The sequence below is a fragment of the Xyrauchen texanus genome, chromosome 30 (genome assembly GCF_025860055.1).
Source record: "Xyrauchen texanus isolate HMW12.3.18 chromosome 30, RBS_HiC_50CHRs, whole genome shotgun sequence".
Lineage (NCBI taxonomy): Eukaryota > Metazoa > Chordata > Actinopteri > Cypriniformes > Catostomidae > Xyrauchen > Xyrauchen texanus.
This window is the reverse complement of record NC_068305.1, coordinates 25,542,180-25,567,247: the sequence shown is the minus strand read 5'-3', so window position 1 is coordinate 25,567,247 and position 25,068 is coordinate 25,542,180. Positions and strand designations below refer to the sequence as shown.

The 25,068-nt window shown below is 38.0% G+C and overlaps 1 protein-coding gene across 3 annotated transcripts; it reads left to right on the top strand.

The window, feature by feature from the left end:
- The first annotated feature begins 822 nt into the window (after positions 1–822).
- LOC127623718 (ras-related protein Rab-15-like) lies at positions 823–20,733 on the top strand. 3 transcript variants are annotated; one of them, XM_052098188.1, is made up of 7 exons: positions 823–970; positions 13,317–13,377; positions 13,467–13,527; positions 13,686–13,763; positions 18,302–18,391; positions 18,537–18,602; positions 19,314–20,733. In XM_052098188.1, exons 2-7 carry the CDS (start codon positions 13,331–13,333, stop codon positions 19,512–19,514), a joined length of 543 nt encoding a protein of 180 aa, XP_051954148.1. In that variant the 5' UTR covers positions 823–970; positions 13,317–13,330; the 3' UTR covers positions 19,515–20,733. The 3 variants fall into 3 exon arrangements, with proteins under 3 accessions (XP_051954148.1, XP_051954147.1, XP_051954146.1); XM_052098187.1 differs by lacking the exon at positions 823–970 and adding an exon at positions 997–1,728 and having other exon boundaries at positions 19,356–20,733; XM_052098186.1 differs by lacking the exon at positions 823–970 and adding an exon at positions 997–1,728.
- The last annotated feature ends 4,335 nt before the right edge of the window (positions 20,734–25,068 follow it).

Genomic DNA, 25,068 nt, shown 5'->3' with positions numbered 1-25,068 from the left:
GACAAAGCTGCTCCTCCCCAGGCGGACAGCAGTGAGTCTTCCAAACCCTGGTGGACAGAACGTCTCCTCCCCATCGTGCCAGATGGCAGCAGTTACTCTGACTCCCGGCTGCTAGCAGCAACAGTGACGGCAGTGGTGGGAACTCCACGACACCGCATCCCTCCTCCTTCCCAGGTTTTGGCACCAATGTAATGGGGTAAGGAACCGGCTGAACAGTTAATGTAAGTTTTAATAACATAAATTAACTCAAATAAATTTAAACATAAACACACAGACACACACACACAGTGGCCGCATGTGGCTCTCACTCTCTCTCGAAATGGCACCTCCGGCTCGTCTTTATCCCCCTCCCAGCTGATTAGCCAGATTCAGGGGCTTGCTCACTTCAGCACCCGGCATGGCTGGATCGTGAGGCTCCTGAATTGTCCTAATCAGCCGGGAGGTGGATAAAAACGAGCCAGAGGTGCCAGTTCGGGAGAGAGAGAGACACACTGCTGTGTATGTGTTGGTGTGTTTATGTTTGTTAAAGTTAATTTATGTCTTTAAAGTTAGGCTGACTATTCTGCCTGTTTCTGCCTGCTCCTTGCCCATCCTGAACCCTGTTACATTGATTCTGAAACCCAGGAAGTAGGAGGGATGCGCTGTCATGGAGTCCTCGCCGCTGCTGTCCGCCGGGAAGCGGAGGAGCTGCTGCCGTCCGCCGGGGACGGAGGAGCTGCTGCCATCCACAGGGAGCCGGAGGAACCGCTGCCATCTGCCAGGAAGCGGAGGAGCTGTTACAGTTTGCCAGGGGTTGGAGGACTCGTTGCCGTCCGCAAGGGGAGGAGCAGCTGTCGTCCGCCAGGGGGCGGAGGAGTGGCTGAGGAACAGGGACAGGGTCTCTCTCTGTCTCTCCCCCTCACTCTTTCCCTCTCCCCTCTCCCTCCCTTGTCTCTCCCAGGGATCCAGAGAGATGGGGAAAAATAAATCCGTATGAAAAAAATAAGTCTTATTTTCACCACAGATCTCAATGTAGGCCTACTCATAAACCGAAACTCCTTATTCGAAAAACCAATTGAAATTCCTTAGTCTACCGAGTTCGCCTACAAATTGACGTCACGGCTGAACGGCTCCATACATTTTTGCGTATTTGATCTATTTTAGTTAAAAACAAAAACGAGATCCACTATGAATTTATGACTAAAATGCTAAATATTGCACATGTTATTTCTTACCTTTCAAATGTATATATAAAACGTTTTAAAAACAATCCTTAATCTTAGGTAGTAAAATATTTGACATTCAAAATTCTCAACTAGCACTTGGAAGATCAAATTCATATTGGTAGATATCATTATAAAAAGCATGAAACACTGGCAGCGTAATCTCCACCCGTTTCATGAGGTGTGAAGGATGTCGGCGAAACGAAGAGAGCGCTTTGTAACCCACCGCCGCACCCATCAGATCAGCGTTATTTCAGCACACGTCGCCGCTTGCTTTACCTATACAGTTATTCGAGGATTCGGCACGGTCCGTTTGATGGAAAAAGCAAGAAGATGATACTTTGAAGAGGGTAGACATGGAAACCCGACGCTGAGTTATTTTAATTGTCACCATTTGACACCATGGCCAAACAGTATGATGTGCTGTTTAGACTCTTGCTTCTCGGAGACTCCGGTGTCGGAAAAACCTGCCTATTGTGCAGATTCACGGACAATGAATTTCATCCCTCTCACATTTCTACCATCGGTAAGAGTGATACTTTCATGCATCAGTTCAAATAGTTGCAGAACAAACAGGCAGCACATACCGATAAAAAAAACAATAGCAGTTCTGGGCCATTATAGTCTATGAGCCGTGAAAAGAATGGCTTGAGAATTACACCACATAGTGAGACGCATTCACATAAGCTCTTCTAGTGCTTTCTAGGTACCTGAATCTAAGACTATGGTCTCTGTACTGGCATTCTTAAAATATCACATTTCCACACCACAATCACAAAGCCATTAATGGACCTCAATCATAAGATATAAGATGCAGATATTTACCATTTCAGATTATTGATAATAAAATGCGTTAAATTATTCAAATTAATATTAAATCAGTAAGTTACATGAACCCAAAATGGCATTTCTAACAGTCAAGACATATAAAGTGCAGGTGTATATTATTGTCTGTATACAAATCGATATTGGGCAACAAACTGTCCTGTCAGCAGCCATTCCAACTCATGCATGCTCTTTTGCGCAAGATCTATGTATAGATAGAAGTTTTAGAATGACTGTTCTGAATTCTAGCTTACAGTTTCAGCTGTGGAAAACCCTGTCTGGTTCACAGTGATATTGAAAGGTTTTATTGGAATACTGAATACCATTTTGGCTGCCAATGATAATTTCCTCAAAGCAACATTTGAGCTCTTCCTGCATAGGAGATACATTTTTGTAATTATTATTTTTAATTGGATATTATGAAAAACAAAATTTGGCAGACAAAGGTATTTTATAAACCTATCCACCTTTTAGTATTTATAGTGTGCATTTAATCTAGTGGGACATTTCCCAGTGTGCTGAATTCATGTCTTCAACAATTGAAGAGGATAAACAAAGATTTTTGTACACTAGTTTCCATAACTATATATTTTTTTCCCCCTCATACTCCAAAGTCTAATATGAATAGGGAAGGACATACTTTTCAGTTTTTATCAGTTCGATTGTTCATTTGAAATCAAACCTCACTGCATGTACACTAATAAGTGATGCTTATGTAAGAGTGAACTATGTTCCTAGATCATTATTTTAAATGTACTGGAGCATCATTATCACATTTAAATAGACAGTTCACACAAAAACACTTATATTTTAAAACCTGTATTTTCTTCTTCCATTGAACACAAAAGAAGATATTTAGCAGAATGTCCAGTCTATTTCTCAAAAAAAATCTATCTTATCACGAAGCCTTTTAATATAGCACACAAACAACTTATATGGTGATTATTTGTCCTTTATGGAGCTTGACAGTATAACCATTGACATTCCTTTTGGAAAAGAGCAGCTTTGATATTCGCTAAATATCTCCATATAGTTTACAACAAAGTGAGATTGAGAAAATGATTATTTTCATATTTGCATGAGTTACACCTTTAAAATTAAGCATTTGAGAGGCTAATCCCATTCCAAAAATGTTATCCATCAATTATACCACATGCTTTATTAGATGCTTTATTTTATTATTGCTATTTTGCAAAAGTTCAGGGTATTCTCTGTTGCGAAGCTCAAATATCAAGTGGCTCCCTTTTAAAATGAGGCATAGCTTGCTTCCAACTAGCATAAACACCTCCTACCATTCCAGATGATGATATCCACCAAAATCAATAAGATTTAAGCACTGACTCAGACATCCAGCATGCTGTCTGTGCCAACAATGTTTATTTAATATGCTGGGATGGATGTTTTTTGGTTAAGTAATGATGTGATGAAGAGCAAACTTTTTCTGCAGGGTATAAAAGCTTAGTCTGATAGATGGCTGGTGGCTTGCCTTAAAACATGGTTTAATAAGCTCTAGTCCACAGGGCTATGACCTATATATATCTTGATACCAGGCTGTCAAGAATCTTAGCGTAGCACAGAAAATATATTTTTTTTTAAGAGAAAGAGATGGTTGTGTGTATTCTTATTGTATACATTCTTCTTATTTTGTGTATACTGTATATTGTATATATTTATTATTATTATTTATTTATTTATTTATTATTGTATAGTCTTCTTATTTTGTGTATATTTTTTGTATTTATAATTATTATTTATTTATTATTGTATACCGTCTTCTTATTTTGTGTATACTACATATTTTATATTATTAGGTGTATATTGTGTTGTGTAACAGATGTGTAAACTGTGTTATGTGTAAATCAGATGTTTATTGTAATTGTCATACTGCTATGTTGCTTGGAACCACACCCAAGACTTTCACCCACTGTTGCACTTGTGTATATGGTTGAGTGACAGTAAAGATATTTTATTTGATGATTTTGATACCTGTATGACTTTTGTTCTTCAGTAGTGCACGAAATGAGATGCTGGACACAATATTAGCCTCAGTCAACATTCACTTTCATCCATCCATCCATCCATCCATCGTCAACCGCTTATCCTGTGTACAAGGTCGCGGGGGGCTGGAGCCTATCCCAGCTAACATTGGGCGAAAGGCGGGGGACACCCTGGACAGGTCGCCAGTACATTCACTTTCATTGTATGCAAAAAAGATGCAATGAAAGTGAATGGTGACTGAGGTTGTTTTTCTAACACCTTATTTTGTGTTCCATGAAAAGAAAGTCAAGTGGGTTTAGAACAACACGAGAGTAAATGATGACCGATTGTTTGGGTGAACTGTCCTTTTAATTTTCCCAGCATGAGCTTGTGATTCTTATTGGTTATCAATTTGCTTCACGGTAACTTGGCTGTTGTGTTGAATTGTTCTTGCTATAAATGTCAGTTTTTCAATGATTATTTGATGCTAACAAACATAGAAAGATATGAACTTCATTTGTTTCTAATATCAGTATATTTTCAGAGCCTTTAGTCTAGCAGTTTGAGACACTGTCATTACCAGAGTAATTGGACAACTTGTGTTTAAATTTGTACTCGCTAATCACTGTAGCCTACCTGTCATTTCCTGTTAAAATGAATACCATTTGAAATTAGACACTGTATCAGAAGGGAAGTGTCAGAGCGATGATTTAATTGTTTCAGCTCTGGCACATTATGACAAGTTTAACATTCATTATCCTCTTTTGGATGGCCATTATTGAAGATTAACTTTAAATGCCTTCATATTTCTGGAGTTCAGAAAACTGATATTATTGTTTTTTTGTGAATGATTCAAAGTAGGGATGCAACAATATTTTGCTCTAAATAGATTTTTTTAATGTAACTGCTGATAACGGATAAATTCCTGGTTTTACAAGTAAACAATATTAATAATTTATTAAATAAAACTATCATAATTATTTTCTTATATATTTTATATAGGTTTTATATTTTATATATTTATTCATGCAGTACAGATGTCAATAACCTGTAATGCGTGTCTCGTGCCATATTTTTATCTCATAATATTGTTATGAGTTGTCATGAGACTGGTTTGGCTCCCAGATTTAAATATCAAATATCGACCAATAGAATAAAAATACAAAAATCACTCATATTGGCTCATTACCATAATTGCCATCCTAAATTGGAAGCTGGAATCTTAAAATAGAGGCCATCAGATTTTCCCTTGAGAAAATAAAGGAAATATGCCCTAACTTGGAAACCTATTTTTATTTCCTTAAAGGTGAAGTCAGAAATGATCAGTTAAGTTGTGAGTTTCACTTTTAAGGCTGTAATTTACAGCATTGTTGTTGTCCTTTCACAGCCCAGGTGCCCACGATTGGGAAGACTGAGAAAGGTAGAGGCAGTTCTTTCATCGTTTTCCTCCGCGCCAAGCCATCCAGTTCAGTGTCTGTAGTGATGACCTCTCTGTGTGTCCCATTTTGAAAGCTCAGGGCACAAGCACTACTGCTTTATTTAAAGCAGTGCTTCTCAATCTTTTTTTCAATAATGTACACCCTATCAAATTTTTTCTCAGCCAAGTACCCCCTGACCGGCCCCAATAATTTTAGATAGAAAAAAAAGCTACGATATAGTGATGTGCCATCATAATGAGATTTATTAAACATTGTAAATGAAAAACATTTGCAATAATAAACATTTGCAATAATAAACATTGTATACAGTGTGTGTGTATATATATATATATATATATATATATATGCACACTCTATACATATATACATTTTATATATATATATATATATATATATATATATATATATATATATATATATATATATATATATATATAATGATGTGTATAACATTTTAGCTCAAAAACACTTGTAATAATAAACAACAAACTAAGTTGCACTTATAATTTAGTGCGAAACATGTGCTTGTGCTTCACTGAGGATCTTGGTCATCCTCGGGGGCAGGGAGGACACAGCAGTGATCAGACTTTTTTCCAGGCCCAATCTGTTTCTCTGCTTTGTTTTGATCACAGTCATTGCAGAAAATGAGGCCTCACACAAATATGTGGATCCAAAGGGCAGTAGCTGCTGCAAAGCTTTTTCTCCCAGCTCAGGGTGCTCCTTTTTTACACACACCCAAAACTGCGTTAGAGTGGAGTTTTCATATTTCATCCGTAGGCCATAGTCAGATGACACATCCAAGAGTTTTTCCTGGTGACAGAGAGGGAGCTTGTTTCTGCTTTCTTCTGACAAAAGAAATGGGTTTCTCACCCAACTGAGCTGTGGAGATTTCCCTCCATGTCAGGAAAGTATGAGTTAAAACTCACAATCAGGTTGGCCAAATGTTCTTCTATGATGGACTTCACTGGTGCTCTCTCCACATCTTCCCTGGAGAGGAAAGCATCCACCTGAGAAAAGCAGGTGAGATCCCCCTGTACACATGCCCATTTCCACAACTCTGCTTTCTTCAGAAAACCACCCACCTTGTCATACAGGTTCAGAATGTGGGTGTCCTTGCCCTGCAGACACACATTCAGCTCATTTAATTTGCTGAATATATCTGCCAGATAGCACAGCTTTGCAAGCCAATCTTTATCTTCAAACAGGGTGGCATATGGAGATCTTTGCTCTGACAAAAAGGTGTGCACCTCCGCCCGTAGTTCCAACAGCCTGTTCAGTATCCTCCCTCGAGATAGCCAGCGCACTTCTGTATAGCAGCAGTTGTGTGTGTTCAGCTCCCATGTCCTCACAAAGGCGGTGAAACAGTCGTGCATTGAGTGGCCTTGACTTAATAAAGTTAATCACTTTAATGCTGTCATTCAAAACGTCATGCAACACAGGACTTATATTTTTGGATGCCAGTGCTTCCCTGTGTATGACACAGTGATTCCACTACACTTCAGGATGTTTATTTCTAATACGCGCCATGAGCCCTTTAACACGCCTAATGATTGACGCAGCTCCGTCAGTGCAGACACTCTTGCAGTTTCTCCGGTCCAGCTCGTTTTCAATGAAGAAATTATCCACAACATTAAAAAGGTCCTCTCCTGTTGTTTTCCCCTCTAAGCTCTTGCAGAAAAGTACATTTTCATAAATGTCGTCGATATCCATCCACATTCCTCACAAAAGCAATGAGCTGTGCTGTGCCTTGCCACTGACATCGGTCGACTCATCAAGCTGTAGTGAAAATGCTTCGCCAAGTTTTCCCACAACTTGTTCAACAATATCCGCTCCCATTCTTTCTATTCTGCGGGAAACGGTGTCATTAAACAAAGGCACCGTTTTTAATTTGTCCGCGGCATTTTTGTCCATTATTGTCTCTGTTAATACAACAGCGGCTGGGAGTAACAGGTCCTCAGCTTTTTTGCTTTGGCCACGAGCAGTGACACCGCATATGACGCCTGTAGTGCTTTGGCTGATGTTGTGGAGACTTTTCGCATTGTTTCCTGCGATGATCTAAACTCAGCAAGTTTTCTCTTGAAAAATTCTGGTGGCTTTCCAATATGACACTGATGTTTGGTGCTGAGATGTCTCTGGAGGTGCGCCGGTTGCATCGAGCTGTTTAGCTAGTTTCTCCCCACATAAAAAACACAATGCCTGGGGAGGGTTGCCGTTTGTTGCCGTGAATCCCATCAAAACATACCCCTCCTGATATTGACGGTATTTTGTTGGCTCCACTTTGGCTTTCTTTTTTTCTTCATCCTCCACTGTAGTATTACTACGTTTTAACCAATATATCATTTAAATGTCTGTTTGTTTTATAGTAAAGCAACTGGCTTCCCGCTCCGCGTGATTCAAATTCTTCTTCTCTGATTTAACGTTAGGTAGTTTACAATCACATTTAAAATATAAACATTTTATTTAAAAATGTGGTTTGCATAAACATTTTATTAAACTTATTTTCGTATGATATTTTTAGAAATCATGGATGATTTTGTATATCTTTTAAATTAATTTAAGATTTTTTAAATTTTTTTTTAATATAAATCTCATGTACCCCCTACAGTACCGCAACGTACCCCTAGGGGTACGCGTACCCCCATTTGAGAATCACTGATTTAAAGGGTAACTAAACCCCTGCTCAGAGTCTGACTCCACCCACTAGCAATATTTGAAAAATGCTCGAAAAGTGGGCAGACCCCAGCGGGGATAGAGGGGCCAGAGCGGGGGGGGCGGGGGGGGGCGTGCACCTGAGACCCGTAGTGACAGATTAATTGACAGCTGCTGAATGGAGACTCTAAAATGGAGAGTGACTGGAGTGAGGCAAGTAGCTTTGCCACGGAGCAGTCTTTTGAAGTCGAGGACCTTTCTCCCCCACCTTCACCTGAAGTGGAGGAGGGTGAATTGTCTGTGGACACAGGGCCGGAGCCATATCAATTCGAGCCGCTGGCTCAAACTGCGGTTTTAACTCCCTGTTGAGCATCCGAGTGCGCATTCACCTTCACTCGCGTGCAGGAAAAACAAACGAAACGCTGTTCAGTGATGTTTATCCTTTTAGCAGGATTTTTATTTAGCAAGCTTCACTTGAACATAACATCAGTTAGCTGTTCTCTCAACTTAGAAGAATGTGACGTAAAGCGTAACGTCATCATGTACAAAACCACATACCTCCAAATAAAACTATACAGGTAGTCAATACCGTAATACAATGTATAAGGGTGCAATACGTTTAACACTCCTGCATCGCGAACGCGCGTTTGTCGGCCCCAGAGGATTAACTTTAGCCTAACCATAAATTGTGATTCAAATATATATGATCACTCACCTCAAGACGCCGCTGAGGTGGTGGAGTCCATGCAGGAGGAGCAGCGTTTGGCACTGCGTCGCTTTTCAGCGCGAGCTGTTTGGAGAAGCCCATTTCCACCTCCATTGCGTTGGAGAAGCAATCCCGCGTAAAATGCAGTTTGCACACTCCTACAGCTCTAGGCGGGAACTCGCGGTCTTCCAGAACAAGGGCGTGCAACCCACTGGCGCCTAATTTCCAAGTCTATATGGAAAGCAATACAGTCCAGCAGTGCTGTTGCAACCAGCAACATTACACCTACGTACCATCCTGACCACTGTACTAAATACAGATAATCTACGCTAACTTGAAGCTATCCTAACTGACACAATACTATGCTACTAACTAACTATGCTTCTAACAATACTACACTAACAAATATGCTAATTAACTACCTAGGCTACACGAAATAATCTAAATAACTATATAAATGCTATGCTAAATAGATGCTAAAATACTCTATCCTGATCGTTTTCAATACTCGCAATTCCAACTCCTGACTCGCTACAGTGGTTTTGACGAAACAAGATGGTTTTTATACTGCCATGGGCGTGGTAGCTCGTACCAAGGGCGTGGTGAGCTGGAACCTGCTTATGTCAGCTGTCACTGCTTACATCAAGAAGTACCGGAAACAGCCAATAGGAAAATTCAACTGCAGTAGCCACCGTTCAACCTGAAGAGGGCAGCACTCAGACGTTTTTACACCATATATTGTAGAATTAAAACACTTTATACACAAATGTCAAAAAAATTACTTGAATCAATGACCAGTACTAATAAAGCCCCATGCTTACAGATCATTAACTAAAAAAAGTTGGTTTAGGGTTTAGTTACCCTTTAATGTAGTTTGAAAAAGAGATGGCTATGGAGTTCTATAGATGGTACTGGACTTTGTGGCATTCAAGATGGTTTTGTACCAATATCCTATTTTTGTGTTTCCTATACTTGCCTTCAAGTAGATTTTTCATGTATGTGTGTGTGTGTGTGTGTGTGTGTGTGTGTGTGTGTGTGTGTGTGTGTGTGTGTGTGTGTGTGTTGCCTGTCATCTAATTCCAGCCATTAAGAATAAAAATAAACAAGTTGTTCTAATCAAATTTTAGTATCACAAATTTTGATCAGTATAGCAAGTTATTAAAAAGCGTGATCCTAACATGATGGGGAGGGAGAAACGGGTCTCTTAGGCAGGGTTGTGCAAAATTCAGAATTAACTCCCTTTCAATTCATGAGTTGGAATTTGAATTGTATTTGGCCATGCCGCACAGGCTTGTTGAATTGGAATTTGAAGGAAGTGGAATTTACTGAATTGCAATTCAAAGAAATTCAAAAGTCACTTCTTGGACTTTCATTGGTCCAAGACACATTTACTGACAAATAATTAAGTTATTATTTTTGAACAAGTATGACTATTTATTCCCTAATAGGTAGTTTATATAAACTTAAATGTTTAAACTTTTTAGACATACCATTTCCATAAATAATACTAATAATAATAAAATAAAGCTCAAATTAATACAGCCACCAAAATTTTGATTTTGTTTTAGCTGTACAGCAACAGAAATAGTCTACCATGTTGTTTTCAAATAACTTCATGAAAATAGATTCAAAATTTGAATCCATTGATTGTTTCATTTTACAGTATTGAGCAAATTAGAGCATTCTGGGAAATGAAGTGTTCTGCACCATACTCCATTAAATGTATGAAATATAGTGAAATAAATGTAATACAAATTTATACTTGTGGCATTTCAAACATTAAATTGTATTGTATTTATTATTGATTATTAATACTGTCAAAAGTTTGTTTTATAACTTAAAGAAATTATGTTTGTATTGAGTTTTTAGGTACATTAACTGAACTTAAAATGTCATGACTATTACATATTAGTTGTACATATTAAATATTAATTTGACATATTAATCTATTCCATATGTATAATTAAGTAACTTTAAAAATATTTTTTAAACTCTGTCAACTTAGTCCACTGGCAATTGCTTCCTTTATTTAAATGGTTTTAAACTGTTAAATTTTCTGAGCATCTCATGTACTTCATGTATTCTATAAATGTATATTTCATGGAGAGCTTTACGCTTGCTGTCTTCAACCAGTAACATCACATTATTAATCATTACACAAACACCTCTGAGAAAAAAGAAATGATTTTTTAAAATGCCATGCACAAACCTCGATACCGGTACATCAAACACAACAAGGTAAAAAAAAATCAACAAATTAATAATTTTATTTGAGAAACAAACAAAACAAGTTACTTACCGTGACAAAATCAACACCAAAAATTTTATGTAAATGACCAAACATGCAAACATATTATTCATGCCCAGTGCATGCTGGGAAGAGATTGAATGGGACTGAACCACATAAACATTTTGTGTAGGCCAATTTAAACTTAACCTAAACTTTAAACCTAATTTGTTATGCATGTGATAATATAATACCATGTTTCATGATATATGAAAAATCACTTGTATTATTAAAAAATAAACATATACATTTATTTGAATTTTATAAAATCACATTTTTATTCTTAAAATCACATTTTGAATTGCAATTCTACATCCTTTTTGCTATCTCAGTTCAAATTCAGACCAAAATTAGGAATTTAACTGGAATTGAATTGGCATTCCTCATTCAATTCTGAATGGTTCACAACACTGCTCTTAGGCCACATCCACACTAAAACATTTTGGAGACTTGATATTCTCCATTTTTGCTGGAACAAAATGCTGTTCCAATGTGGATAAGAAGGTATTAGTGTGGATGTGGCCTTAGTCCTCAGAAAGACACAGTGGAGTGATGCGAGAGACTCCAGCACAATAAAGTAGGAAATCAGTTGCCTGGAACAACTGTCCAATACAGTGTAGCTGTCATTATAAAATATATATATATATATATGACATAGATCCCGAGATTAACCAATCATTATCAAGTATTCCAGAAAGTCGTGCATTAACAGATTTAATCAAATGGCACAGCTGCAATAGGAAAGGGAATTTTTAAAGGGTAATTTCACCAAAAAAATGTTATTCTCACATTTACTCACCCTCATGCCATCACAGATGTGTATGACTTTTTCTTCTGCAGAACATAAGTAAAGATTTTTAGAAGAATATCTCAGCTCTGTAGGGCAATACCATGCAAGTAAATGGTGACCAAAATTTTCAAGTGCCAAAAAGTACATGAAACCCACATAAATATAATCCATATGACTCCAGTAGTTTAATCCATGTCATCTGAAGCAATCTGATCGATTTTGGGTGATAACAGACCAAAATGTATCTCCTTTTTCACTTTTAGTCTTTGCAGCAGTCTCCTTAACAATAATGTTTTAAAGCTCTATTATACTGTGTCAAGCACTAGGAAGTGTAATCGATCTTGAAATCATGATCGTGCCTAGAGACTGCAATGGCAAGATGTACAGAGAAAAGAGTTTTATTTTGGTCTATTTTCTTACCTAAATCTAATTGGATCACTTCAGAAGACTTGTATTAAACCACTGGAGTTGTATGGATTACTTTTGTGCTGCCTTTAGGCACTTTTTGGATCTTCAAAGTTTTGAACACCATTCACTTGCATTGAATGGACCCATAGAGCTGAAATATTCTTCTAAAAATCTTTGTGTTCAGCAGAAGAAAGAAAGTCATACACATCTAGGATGGCATGAGGGGTGATGAAATGATGAGATCATTTTTATTTTTGCTTGAATAATTCAGGTCTTCTTACAAGACTGTTTGACTGGAGACTTGTGTGCTGTCTTCTCACTAAGAGTAGTGAAAGACATCAAGCAATTACTTCTTCAGGTTTGAGACATACTTAGCAGATGGCTAGATATTAAGAGTTTTGTACAGGTGGAATAAGCTGTTTCAGCAGGCAGTTGGTCTCACAAAGAAATTTGATTTATTCAACTGCAGCCAGAACAAATAAAAATAGAAAAGACACCCGACTACTGATGTTTTAGAATGAAGCATTCATAAATATTCTTGAGAACAAAATTTTCCAGCAAAACAACTTTTAAAGGAGCTGGAGCATCTTGCAACAAACCTTATTTTACTGTGGATTAGTGTTAATTTCTTAGCATTTTCTTGTCCATCTGAACTTTATAAAAAGAGTTGATTTCTTTCATGGGCCAAAGTGCGCATTATTTCCCACCATACAAAAATGCAAAATCATACTCTGATTATGGATTACTCCGCTGTTGGTTCTCAAAGTACCTCTTGGCCATTACTTTCGCTTCTTTGTCTTATTAAGTCTCTTAGTCCTGAAGTCAATCAGCTCTGTACTCTCTTTATCATCACAATTCAATGCCTTTGTGAGTCTGATTCTAATGGTTCAGTGAACACCTTCATTAGAGTTTTCATTTGAGCCGTAGAGCCTCAAGATGATTTAGCAGATGATTTGTGTCAATATTAGGAATGAGAAGGCTCTTTTTTTAAATATTTGAAATCTTTATTAAATGTTTTGCTTTACTCCTTCAGGTGTCGATTTCAAAATGAAGACCTTAGAGATAGACGGCATTAAAGTACGAATACAGATATGGTAAGTTTCTTCGCTGTGATTGTCTTGTATTCTGCACTAGATTTTGAATTACCAGTAATCGGTTTTGTTAATTAGATCTGTGTTTGTAGGGACACAGCAGGTCAGGAAAGATATCAGACCATTACGAAGCAGTATTACAGACGAGCACAGGTGAGCTGCCTTTTAACACATACACAAAATGATTTGGAGTATGAGTAATATACAGTATAGTAATCAAATTGAGAATTGAGGTAAGATATAGGTTAAGATGCCCTTTGGTGAAGATTGTGTCATTGTGCTTAAAAAAGCTCATTTGCATGTATCAACAGGGTATCTTTCTGGTGTATGACATCACAAGCGAACGTTCATTTCAGCACATCATGAAGTGGGCCAGTGATGTGGATGAGGTGAGGCTGTGGGCTTGAAAGCATACACTACAGATGCGTCTCGGGTGATCTGTTCACACGTGGTCAGGTGAGACACATCGCTGTTCAAACCTGGTCACTTAAATCTGTCTCATATGACCGCTTGTGATTGGATTTGGAGGGGAGGGACTCGTTTCATGATGACATACATCAGTCACTATGTCAGTGTGTTCCTGCATGATAATAAACCGCAACAAAGTCAGAAAAGACAAAGAAAGTGCAAAAATAATGGCACATTATTTGTCCCAGATGCAGCTGAAATGTATTCTAAGCACAAACACAACATTTCGAGCAGAATTGTCAGTTATTTCAGTGGATTAGTTGAATTAACCTGAGCTGCAGATTTTTTGCTTCTCATAAGTGTCCCTGCTTGTTGATTTCAGACACTGAAGAAGATCTGTAAAAGTTATCGTGTTTGTGTATATATCTGCTTTTTTATTTTTCCCGATTGGATGGTTGTTTCCTTTTAAAGCATGTATAAACCTCCAAAGTTTAAACTCTTCTTTTAGCACAGCAGTTAATTGACAGCTGTAGGGTGGCGCTTTCAGGGAAGATTAGCGTTTACACATCAAATGTAATGCGGTTACATGCGTTTTTGACTCTGTTTAGACTTGTATTTAGCACTGACCACATGTGATCTCATCACCAAAAACGCATCATAATACCAGATGGAAATGGGGTCTAAAATTCAGAAGTCTGGACCCACATGACTGAATTTGTTTCTTGTGATCGTAAAAGCATATTAAAGCAAAATGCGTATGCTTAAATGCTTTCAATTAGTTGAGTAGAAAACAATATAAATATAAAAAAAATATAGAAAGCCAGATGGGTTTGGAACAACGTGAAGTTGAATAAATGAGTAAACTAATATTTTAACATTTGTTTTGGTCAGTAAAGAATTCCCCTACTACTATGGGTGTTATTTCTTTGTGTTGGGAAGATTACCTCTGAAATGTTGTCTGGCACTGATTATAAATTACATTGGATTACACTTTTTAGGTGGTACAATCTGATTACTTTTGGATTACATGTTTTGATGAAAATCTTATTTTAAGTGAATTACAGCAAGTACAAATTTTCACTTTACTCACTTTCATTTAACATGAATGTAATCAATATGTAATCATTTAATCCATAAAAAAAAACTAATCTAATAATTTAGTACTTATTTTTGTAATCTGATAACACAATCCAGAATACATGTAGTCCATTACTACCCTACACTGGTATTTCATAGTTTTGATGACTTTACTCTTATTCTAAAATGTTTTCATTAATGTTGCTAAATATAACTCATTTTTAAATCTCTTCACTTAAAATCGGTCTTTCAGTTTTCCTCCCACTCTCTGTATTCATATAAGAAATTAAGAGAGAATTATATATGCACACACAGTCTTAGAAATATTTAGATCTGTGGCCAGTTCTTTTTATTTTACAATATTACAAATCCTATATGGATATTTTGATTTCTGTGACATTTTATTTCAAAACAATGAAACTCTAAAACTACTTATTTTAATGTGCCAAAAAAGTGATAAATACACTAGTCACATTTATAATATGTTGTGTATATTACAATTTGAAACATTGACTCCACTTTTAAATACATTTTCCCACAATAGGAAAATAAGGAAACTGGATGGATAATCTAAATGGTAACAAAAGTCAATGAGCACCACTAGTTATTGTACTGAAATCATTGCACTTAATGAATTCTAGACCCTATCCACATTTTTCCAATGTGCCGTGATGCTTAGAGAGATATATGGGCATTACTTCCATTGTCAAGTAAACACAGCTGTTGTTATGATGTTCGTCCATTCATTATTTCGTTGCAGTGTTGGGATTTTGAGGGAAGTGTGCATGATTTTGTTAGGACATTCAAAACACTATATCAGTGTGTTACTGAATGTTAATAAACTGCAAAAAAAAGTCCAAAAGACAAAGAAAGCACAAACTAAACCAGTGCACAGGTTCTCCCAGATGCAGTTGAGATTTAATCGAAGCACAACCGCAACATTTCAAGCAGAATAATGTTGTTTTAGTGGAATACCCGTGTACCTAGTGTAGCTAGCTTCAGATGTGAGTGCTTGTAATCTTGTCACCCTGCATGTTCAAGTCAGACAGACGCACTGAGGAAGAGCCGTGAAGTTCTCACCCATGGGTATGTAATCGCTTTTTCAAGTTGTCCGATTGGACTGTTATTTCCTTTAATATCCACACAGAAGTTTAAACTTTTGTTCGGCAGACTGATGAGAGGTGGTGTACAGGCGAGTTACTGACGGAGTGAGGGAGAGAGAGCAGAGTGTGGCATGAGAGAGGGATTCTGGTGGATCCGTGACAGAACCCCCCCCCAAAGTGCAACTCCAGGTGCCCAAAGATGGGGGAGGGCAGGAGGACACAAATGACAGGGAAGGATCCAGGAGGACGATCAGGAGGGATTTGCGGACAATCCAGTGGCCAAGGAGGAGTCCGTGGATGATCAGGATACCAGGGAAGTGACTATTGGGCAAGGGCTGGATCAGGAGGTCTGGGAGGCAGCCATAGAACAGGAACAGGAGGCAGCCACAGAGCAGGGACAGGGTCCGGAGGCAGCCATGGAGCAGGGACAGGCGGTTTGGCCACAGGAGGTGGAAACTTAGGGGACGGAGACATAGGCAGATCCAGAGGGGGAGCAGCAGGAGTAGGGACTTGAGATCCCAATGGGAGAGCTGGAGATGGGTCCAGAAACAGAGGAGTAGTCTCAGGATGAAAAGCCTGCGGAGCTGCAGGAGTTTGGGAATCAGGAGGTGGAGCTTCAGGGGTGAGGGCGGAGTCATGGAAGATTTAGAGGGCGGAGCCGAGGGAGGGTCGACGAAGGCAGGTGGAGCCGTTAGCGACTGGGGAACAGCCTCCGTGGTCGTGAGCACTGGCAGCGACCTCTGGCATTGGCTCTGGTACGGTCGAGGCTACTGGCATAGGCTCTGGCTCGTTAACCATGGCAGGCATGGGCATTGATAATCTGTGAGGAATGGTCTTCATGGCTCTACGTACCGACATCTGTGGGGGATCATTCACTTTAGAAGTGAATGCAAAAATAACTGGGTAATCTCCGTGGTCTTCGAAGCAGACTGCAGTGGCGGCACAGGGTTACCACCATACCCCAAAGTGTTAATTTAGGGGTGATGGGATTGACCTTCTCTGTCCCTTGTGTCAAAAATGGCAAGGGGTAATGGATGTCCAGTGTAGCTCGGACATAATCCGACAAACAAAGATTCTCCACTTCTGGAAGAGCTGTAGGTCTGTGAAAGTTTGGTCCTATTCCAAAGATGGCTCTTGAGGCATGAGCCCGATATAGTGGTTTTAGCAGCGAGTTGGTAAAACTTAGCGGAGTATTCCCGGAGAGGAAGTTCCAGCCTAAACAGTTCCATGAACACCCCTATCGGCTCCATGCTCTTGGTTGGTGAACATACTGCGTGAGGAGATCTTCCTCCGTAATGGCGGCAGCTCCCGCTGTGTTCTTTTTTGGTGTGGCCTTTCTGTAATGACACACCAACACAGGAACTGGAGATGAACTCATGTGCGGGAGTTTATTTAACAGAACACAGAGGAAACTGGTAAGTAGCGTGAGGTGAGAAATCAGGCAAGTAAACAGTCTTATTAACACAGCCAGAGAACTGAGGCAGAAGGCGATCAACTGAGCTAGGATCCACAGATCTGTATTTCTAGTCAAATCCTTGCAAAAACAGGAAAACTTCAACCGGGTTTCAGACTCTCTACATCCATAAACTGAGAAGCAGGTCAGTATTTAAAGGCATAATGCACATTCAGGGATTTCAAGTCACTTATCTTGCACATCCATAGCAGATCGTTGATACACAGATAAGTTACACACAAGGACGTTATTTTCCTCTTGAAGCAGAGCGAACGGTGAGTCCTAGGAATATACAACAAGGCAGATGCTGACTGAGTATGAGTGTGAGGTTTAAGTGCAGGTCCAAACAGCGTGATGATGAGCTGCAGGTGTGCATGATTAACACTCAAGCGAGTGACTGACGAGTGAGGGAGAGAGAGCAGAGTGCGGCGTGAGAGAGGGAGTCCGGTGGATCCATGACAACAATATCTGAATTATTTTTTAAATGAAGTAACGTGTCGCTTTTGTACACCTCTACTTTCCCTGTATTGCATGAAATCAGGAGTAGAATTGTGCAAACTCTGGGGAGGAGATATAGTGCATGATGGGCACTGTAGTTCTATAGAGTGTGAGGCCAGAGACTATTTAGCCGAGATTAGTCACTTCTATTTAAATGAATGGAAGAAATTGGAATGTCCAACCAATCTTATTACCAGCTGTAAACAGGGTCTAAAATGACTGCAGCCAGAGCTAAGGAATGCTATAGAACGACCACCCACATTTGTTTCCCCAGTAAGACCCACAGGAAAAAGGTGGATATTAGATATGATCTCTACCTCTTCATAAATAATTTTGGTCTCAGTCTGATCAGTTAAGTTATTTTTTCTATGGTTCTGTCCCTGATCAGTATGCCCCTGAGAAGGTGCAGAAGATACTTGTCGGGAACAAATCTGATGAAGAACAGAAGAGACAAGTAGCTACAGAGCAGGGGAATAAGGTTGGTACTTTTGCATTTCTTTGCACTACATCTTTCATTCATACCACACAGCGGCCATTTACTGTGAAAAATCTTAGTTTGTCTGCTGTTAAAGACTTTGTGCAGACATCTGTGTGAAACTCTTAATCTCCTTTGTTTGCTTCAGCTCGCCAAGGCTTATGGGATGGACTTTTTTGAGACAAGTGCCTTTACCAACCACAACATTACAGAGGTACACTGTTTTCTGTATTCATTAGATTTTTGCAAGGCTTATACGTTCTAGTGAAAGTGTTTTTTGTTTTTTTGCACAAAAAAACAGGCATCATTTTTTCACTCTTATTCTGACTGTTTGTCATAACCGCTCGATTTTGGTACTCCTCCATTAAGACCTGACAATAAACGTCCACTGTATTGTTTGGCTCTCTGCTCCTGACTGACCTGCTCTCTCACTGACATCTCACTGCTCACCACAACTGGGTGGGGCTACGGAAGTGATAAGATAAAGTAGTCATTGATGTGTTGTTGTCAAGGCAGTCAGATGCAAATGTCTACCACAGTGTGACATCACAGTGGGGAGGAAGATCAGAATGAGTCGTTTTGGCATCTTGGTTTCAGCAAATGCTGTTTTTGCAGTGAGGAGGAAGTTTTGAGTTCTGAAACTTACATTATGTTTTTAGAGAACATTAAATGCTAAAAGATCAAGGAAAATTTAATTCCTCATGTCGTGACCTTTTATGCAGATCTAAAACCTAAACTTAATAACACACTGTTCTTTTGCTGCCTTGAAAGCATTGTTTTTTACTTCAAGAAATCCAAATGTAGTTGTTACTTTTCTGTTTTTGCATAATTAAAGAATGTATTCACAAGGGGTGTATTTTTGTTTGTGCTACCCTCTGATAAGTTTTTGTTTACACATTTCTATTGTCTGTTTTCCTGTCTACAGCTATTTAGGTTGTTTATTTCTTCTCCATTTTTTCCTTATCAGTCTTTTACCCGATTGGCTGAATTAGTCTTACAAGCCAATAAGAAGGATCTTGATTTGTTGGGAAGTTCAATCAATGACGAGTTCAATCTGGCTGCTTTGGAGGAGCAGGAAGGATTGTGTAATGCTGGCGACAACACACGTAAATCCTGCTGGTGCTGAGGACAGGAAGAGACTTGACCGTACTTTCGGTTCATTTTCATATTTATGTTGCACTGTACATGGAATATTGTTTTACTTAAGTCAAAATTATTAGTAAACTGTATTTTGTTCCTTTAATGGCTTATATCCTGTTCATTTTGATTAATATTATTTCTTCTTATACTTTAATTTATAAATGGAAAGTGAAACAATTAAGAATACTTCTCTTGAATCAGAAAGTACTTCCAAACTTTTTTTTTTCAGTTTGAAAAAAAAGAGGGCACTACAATGCAAATATATCATTTAAATGTATTAAAATATCATTTACAGTACATATTTACAGTACAATACCACTCAGTCAGTCTTATATTTACTAAACAGATTTAAAGCAATGGATCATTTAAGTATCAGGCAGCATTGACAATATGCTTGATTTTATTGTTGTTGTATGGCTGGAGCACCCATGTTAACATGTATTATTCCTTCTTGTGTTATGTTATGGAACTTAATGGGATTATGTTCGATTTCACTGACTTTCTGTATAATTCTCTGACTACTGAAAAGGACAGGGTAGACATGCACTTACATTACTTTGAAAGGATGATCTTTCAAAGTTATAAATCTATTCTTGGGTGATCAATTGATAAAGCTACACTTTCCTCACTATAACAAGATGAACAGCTTATTGTCTGCAAAGGTACTGTAAAAATGTCACTAAACATGCTGCTTACCAGTTCTGGTGCACTGTGATTGTAAATTAATGCAAAGGGTTTTATCATATTACTCTTGAGATCATTACTGAAAATCGTTAACAGATATACAAAAATGTTGTCATTTTTGTCTATTAATTGTACACCTCTCTCTCTCGCTCTCTCTCTCTTATCAATATCCACCATTTAGGTGATACAATTTGGAATCAACTTTTTTCAACTTTCAACTTGATCCTAAAAATGATTCTTGAAATATTGCAGTTTAACATTCATTATAGTAACTGATTCTCATTGCTGAGATTAAAGTAACTGAAGTTAGATTTATATCCCACTTTAATCAATGTCTTTCTACTCTCATTAAATTGAAATTAAGTGAAATTTATGCTGATTGAACTGTTCTGATCACTAATATGAGGTGTATCACTGCAGTGGTATTAGTTTGTTTTTCATTTAACTCAATGTATATTATACTGTTGCAGTAAATATTTGTGCAGGTGATATTATACTATGTTGATTTTAATAAATTTTGAATAATGCTGTTATGTTTACCTGTGCAATTTGAAATTTGTTTCATGAAATATGTCTACAAAACAAGTAGATGATTTAAGTGCATAAGTAGGTGTGTGTGTGTGTGTGTGTGTGTGTGTGTGTGTGTGTGTGTGTGTGTGCGTGCGTGCGTGCGTGTGTTTTTGTGTGACTAATATTGTGATTCTGTTTAGGGGTCAAACATTTGAGAATAAATATTTAATTAAGAGATGTTTTGTTATAAATAAGTTAATAAATTATATCGAATCTATATAGATTTACATTTAAGGCATTCTGAGGACTTTGACCCTGAAGATCACTGACAGTTAACGTTGCAAATTCTGTTCCTGTGCAACGCCAAATGTTACCACCAGGAGGCAGTTGTGCAACGCTTAATTCTATACAATGACACGATGACTCCTTGTATAATAAATGTGCATGATGAAAATTTGAGAGTACAAAAGGGAAGAAGAATGTCTCTGTGTTTTAATGCTTAGAGCTGGAACATTATCCTTTAGTTTTAAATGTGTTAGTAAAGCATTTTAATAATGAACTCTGACGCATTGACATTTGCTCAGTTTTGTCAAGGTTATTGTTATTATATTATACTCAGAGCAAGAGTTTACCTTGATGTCACTGATTCCTAAAGGAGTGTCATTTAAAAATGACAAAAACACAATATCTTTTGTTGCAAAGCAGTGAGCTCCCAATCAAGGTGACATTCAGCTGTATGCAGTTTGGAAGGGGAGAGCACTGATTTGATAAGCAAATTTCATACCATGTGGTCTTGTTTGTAGCTCATTTGTGAGCAAGTCACATACACATAGATTGAGCCAAGATTACATTGCAAATGTATAATGTATAAATAATCAAATATATATATATAGATAAAAGATTAACATTATCTCATGTTGCTATCTAGCCAGTATGTTAATACCCCCCTCAAACAGCAGAGTATCGCTGTCAGAATTACTATATTATGTTAAACAGTACTACTCAATAATAATAATAATAAACCAACATCAAATATAACAAATTGCTTTTAAACAATAAAAAAAGGGAATCATTTTTGCCCTCATGGCAAACATGAACACAGATGATGAACTCAGAGGGTTAATTTACACATATGGATTCTGGTAAAAGACCTAACTCAAGTATTTGCACTATACAAATACTTTATTTAAATGTGCATTGTGTGCAGAGGATGCTAGTAAATGAAAGTAGTTTGACAAGTTAATTCTGCTATTCAAGCATTGTGGCACAGTTTTTTCTCCTGATGACAGCTTCATTGTGAGCAGTGCTTATTGGGTCTCTGAGGGATCCAGAGAGAGATGTGGGCTAAGAGAGGGAGCTCCATCTCTAATGAAAAGTCCTGCGCTTCTGCAGTCTGAGCCAAAAATGCTGACTTCTCACATCTCTCAAGGTCTCACCTCTGTCATCACTAGTTTCATGTGTGGAGCACAAGCTCCCCCACAAGTACACAGCCATTTAATTAGGGGTTACCAAAGCTAACATAATGACTACAATCATGTAGGAACCTGAAAACACCCCAAAACCCGGAGATAGCATAAGGGTGAAAATGATTTGAGATCTTACTTTAAACATGCTCTCTCAGTTTTCATTTAAACAAAATGAAGTATTAGATTAATCACATTTACATCTTTTTTTCTGCATTGTCAGCATTCCAGGGTTTGGATCCGGGATTCTAGAGTGAAGAGGGAGAGCTTCAAAAAACATCCCTTAATTTGAAGTATCTCTTTTGTTTCTCTTCTCCCCTCAGTTTCCCATTCCTAGATAATCCTGTCATACCATAACCAACTACTTAACTGCAATTGGTTCTCATCAATCCTTATTTGTTCACTGATTTGCTCACAACAAAAACTTGCTAAGTATTTAGAAAAATAACCGAATGTGTCTTCAGTGTTGACATAAGGAGATGAGAGAGAGAGAGAGAGAGAGAGAGAGATTATTTTTGGGGTGTGTGCGCATGCAGCGGGGGCGTTTGGTGAGGGGAGGGGGGGTCCAGCTTCAGGACACTTCTGCTAAGCACAGTGCTGTCATCCTCCCACCTCGCCACACTGTGCTTTCACACCAGAATGAGTCACAGCGGCTCTCAGAGCTCTAAAGATGCGTAATGTGGAATGATAAACACCCTGAGATAGAACTTCACAGCATTCAAACTCTTTCTACTCTGCCTACTTATCTCTCTTTTATACCTGCCAGAAGATGTTGAGAAAGGCTGAGAGGAAGCTGTTTGATCTTTGCTTTCATATGCAGCACTATATATAAATGGTTTGCTGTTGTTTTGGTTTATCCCCAATGGTACGTCCTCACTGTTAATGTTTAAGGGTGATTACTGTCAATTAAAGCTAAGGCTGTGTTTACCTCAGCTGTGGTTTATTTAACCTAAACGCAGTTAATGAACATAAACTTTGATGTAAGATGCTAAATATATTTATCTAGTGTTTGCTTGTAAGCTCCTGTAAGATTTAAGTCTGAATATTGTCGATGACATACCACAGAATTTTCATAAATAGCAGCATAATACGTTTTATCAAACCTGTGTTGCAATATTTTGGTAGGCATACTTAGTTGAGTGATCAAATATTTAAATATGCATTAGGCAGGAATGAGAGTATTATAAAGCCAATGATTGAAATTCTATAATGGCAATCTTTTACAGTGCTCATGTTTGATAGCACAGGAGTGTCACTAGGGTAAAACATTGGGGGCTTGAACCCAGAATGTTTTTGTTAGGACCTTTTCTTGTGAAACTTAGGCGAGAGATATTAAGTAAATGTTGGTTGTTGATTCTCAGTAATTCCTTATTTTATAAAGATGAATTGTTGACTGGCTTGAATTTTTTATATATTTTTTGTCACCTGTTTAGAATCAAACAAAGCCCAATTTGCCAAAGAATCGCTCATTTTACTTGGTTCTTCTCAAAGGATTGCTCAAAGAATTTGGTAAAATAGTCTTAATTGCTTCACAAATCACTTGGAATCAGTCGGATAGAACATGCATGGACTGAATCGTTTTGAGCGGTTTCTCACACCGTCATACAGTAACAGTATGATTTAGAACATTAAAAAAATGTCTGGGTTCAATACAAGTTAAGTTCAATCAACAGCATTTGTGGCATAATGTTTATTACCACAAAAATGTATTTCGACTCTGTGTTAGAGTGAGACACTTACAATGTAAGTGAAAGGGGCCAATCAATAAATGTTAAAATACTTATTGTTTTGAAATAATAGCCACAAAATGTAAACAATCAGCATGTTAACATGCTTTTTGTGTCATAAAATTGCTTAACCTTTTCTTTGTAAAGTTATGTCCAATTTAACAACTTCTTTGCAGGGACAGATTATGGAAAGGCCCCGGGGCCAATAATCTCCAAGAGCCCCCCTCCAAAAGTTGTTGTTTGGGTTATTTTTTTTGTGTTATTTTTCATTGTTGATGGGTTTTCGAGTGGGGGGATCGCCAAACTGGATTGCGCAACCTGAAAGCCCAGACCACCGGTCCATACGTCAGTCAAGGGCCCCTGGTAGTCAAGGGCCCCTGGGCACTGGCCCGGTCGGTAATCCATCCCTGCTTCTTTGCCATGACGACGTAACGGTGAAAAACTTCCAATCCTAGTAAATGCTGATTTAAACAACTATACAGCTCAAATAATACACAAGAATTAACAGACGATAAAATGATAAGCTTCACATTTCTGCCTTTAAACCCTACAAAAATGTTTCCCGTTCACTTCCGTTAAAAGTGCCTCACTATAACCCAGATTTTTGCCTTTTTGAAAGAAAAACAGGGATGAGTCGAAATAATTTTTTGTGGTAATCAACATTATGCCACAAATGCTGTCAACTGAGCTTAACTTGTTTTTAACTCAAAATATTTCTTTAAATGCCCACACCAATACCGTTTTAAATCCTGGAAATGCCCCTTGGCATCGTCACAATCAAAAAAATAAACCAGCATTAATAAACCAAATTAAGCAGTTTACTTGGCAAAACACTGAATGAGCCAGTGTAGTTTTCGTCCTGACGTCAGTTGGGAAGTGGCCATGGAAGTGCCTGCGGATATATTGACTTATTGGCATCATGAATCAAAGAGTACCAGTAGAAACATTCAACACACATATCTCCAAAATAATTTTGCTCTGTTTTAAAAACAATGTTCATTGACTTTATGAAAATGTAATTACTGTCTTGCATTAGGACTAACGCTCCTCTAAGGTAACCGATGACAAAGTCTTGGCACCCACACAGTGAATACAAATGACATTATCACTAATCTCTCTCTGTGGGCATTTGGTAATTACTTAGCCATCAATGCAA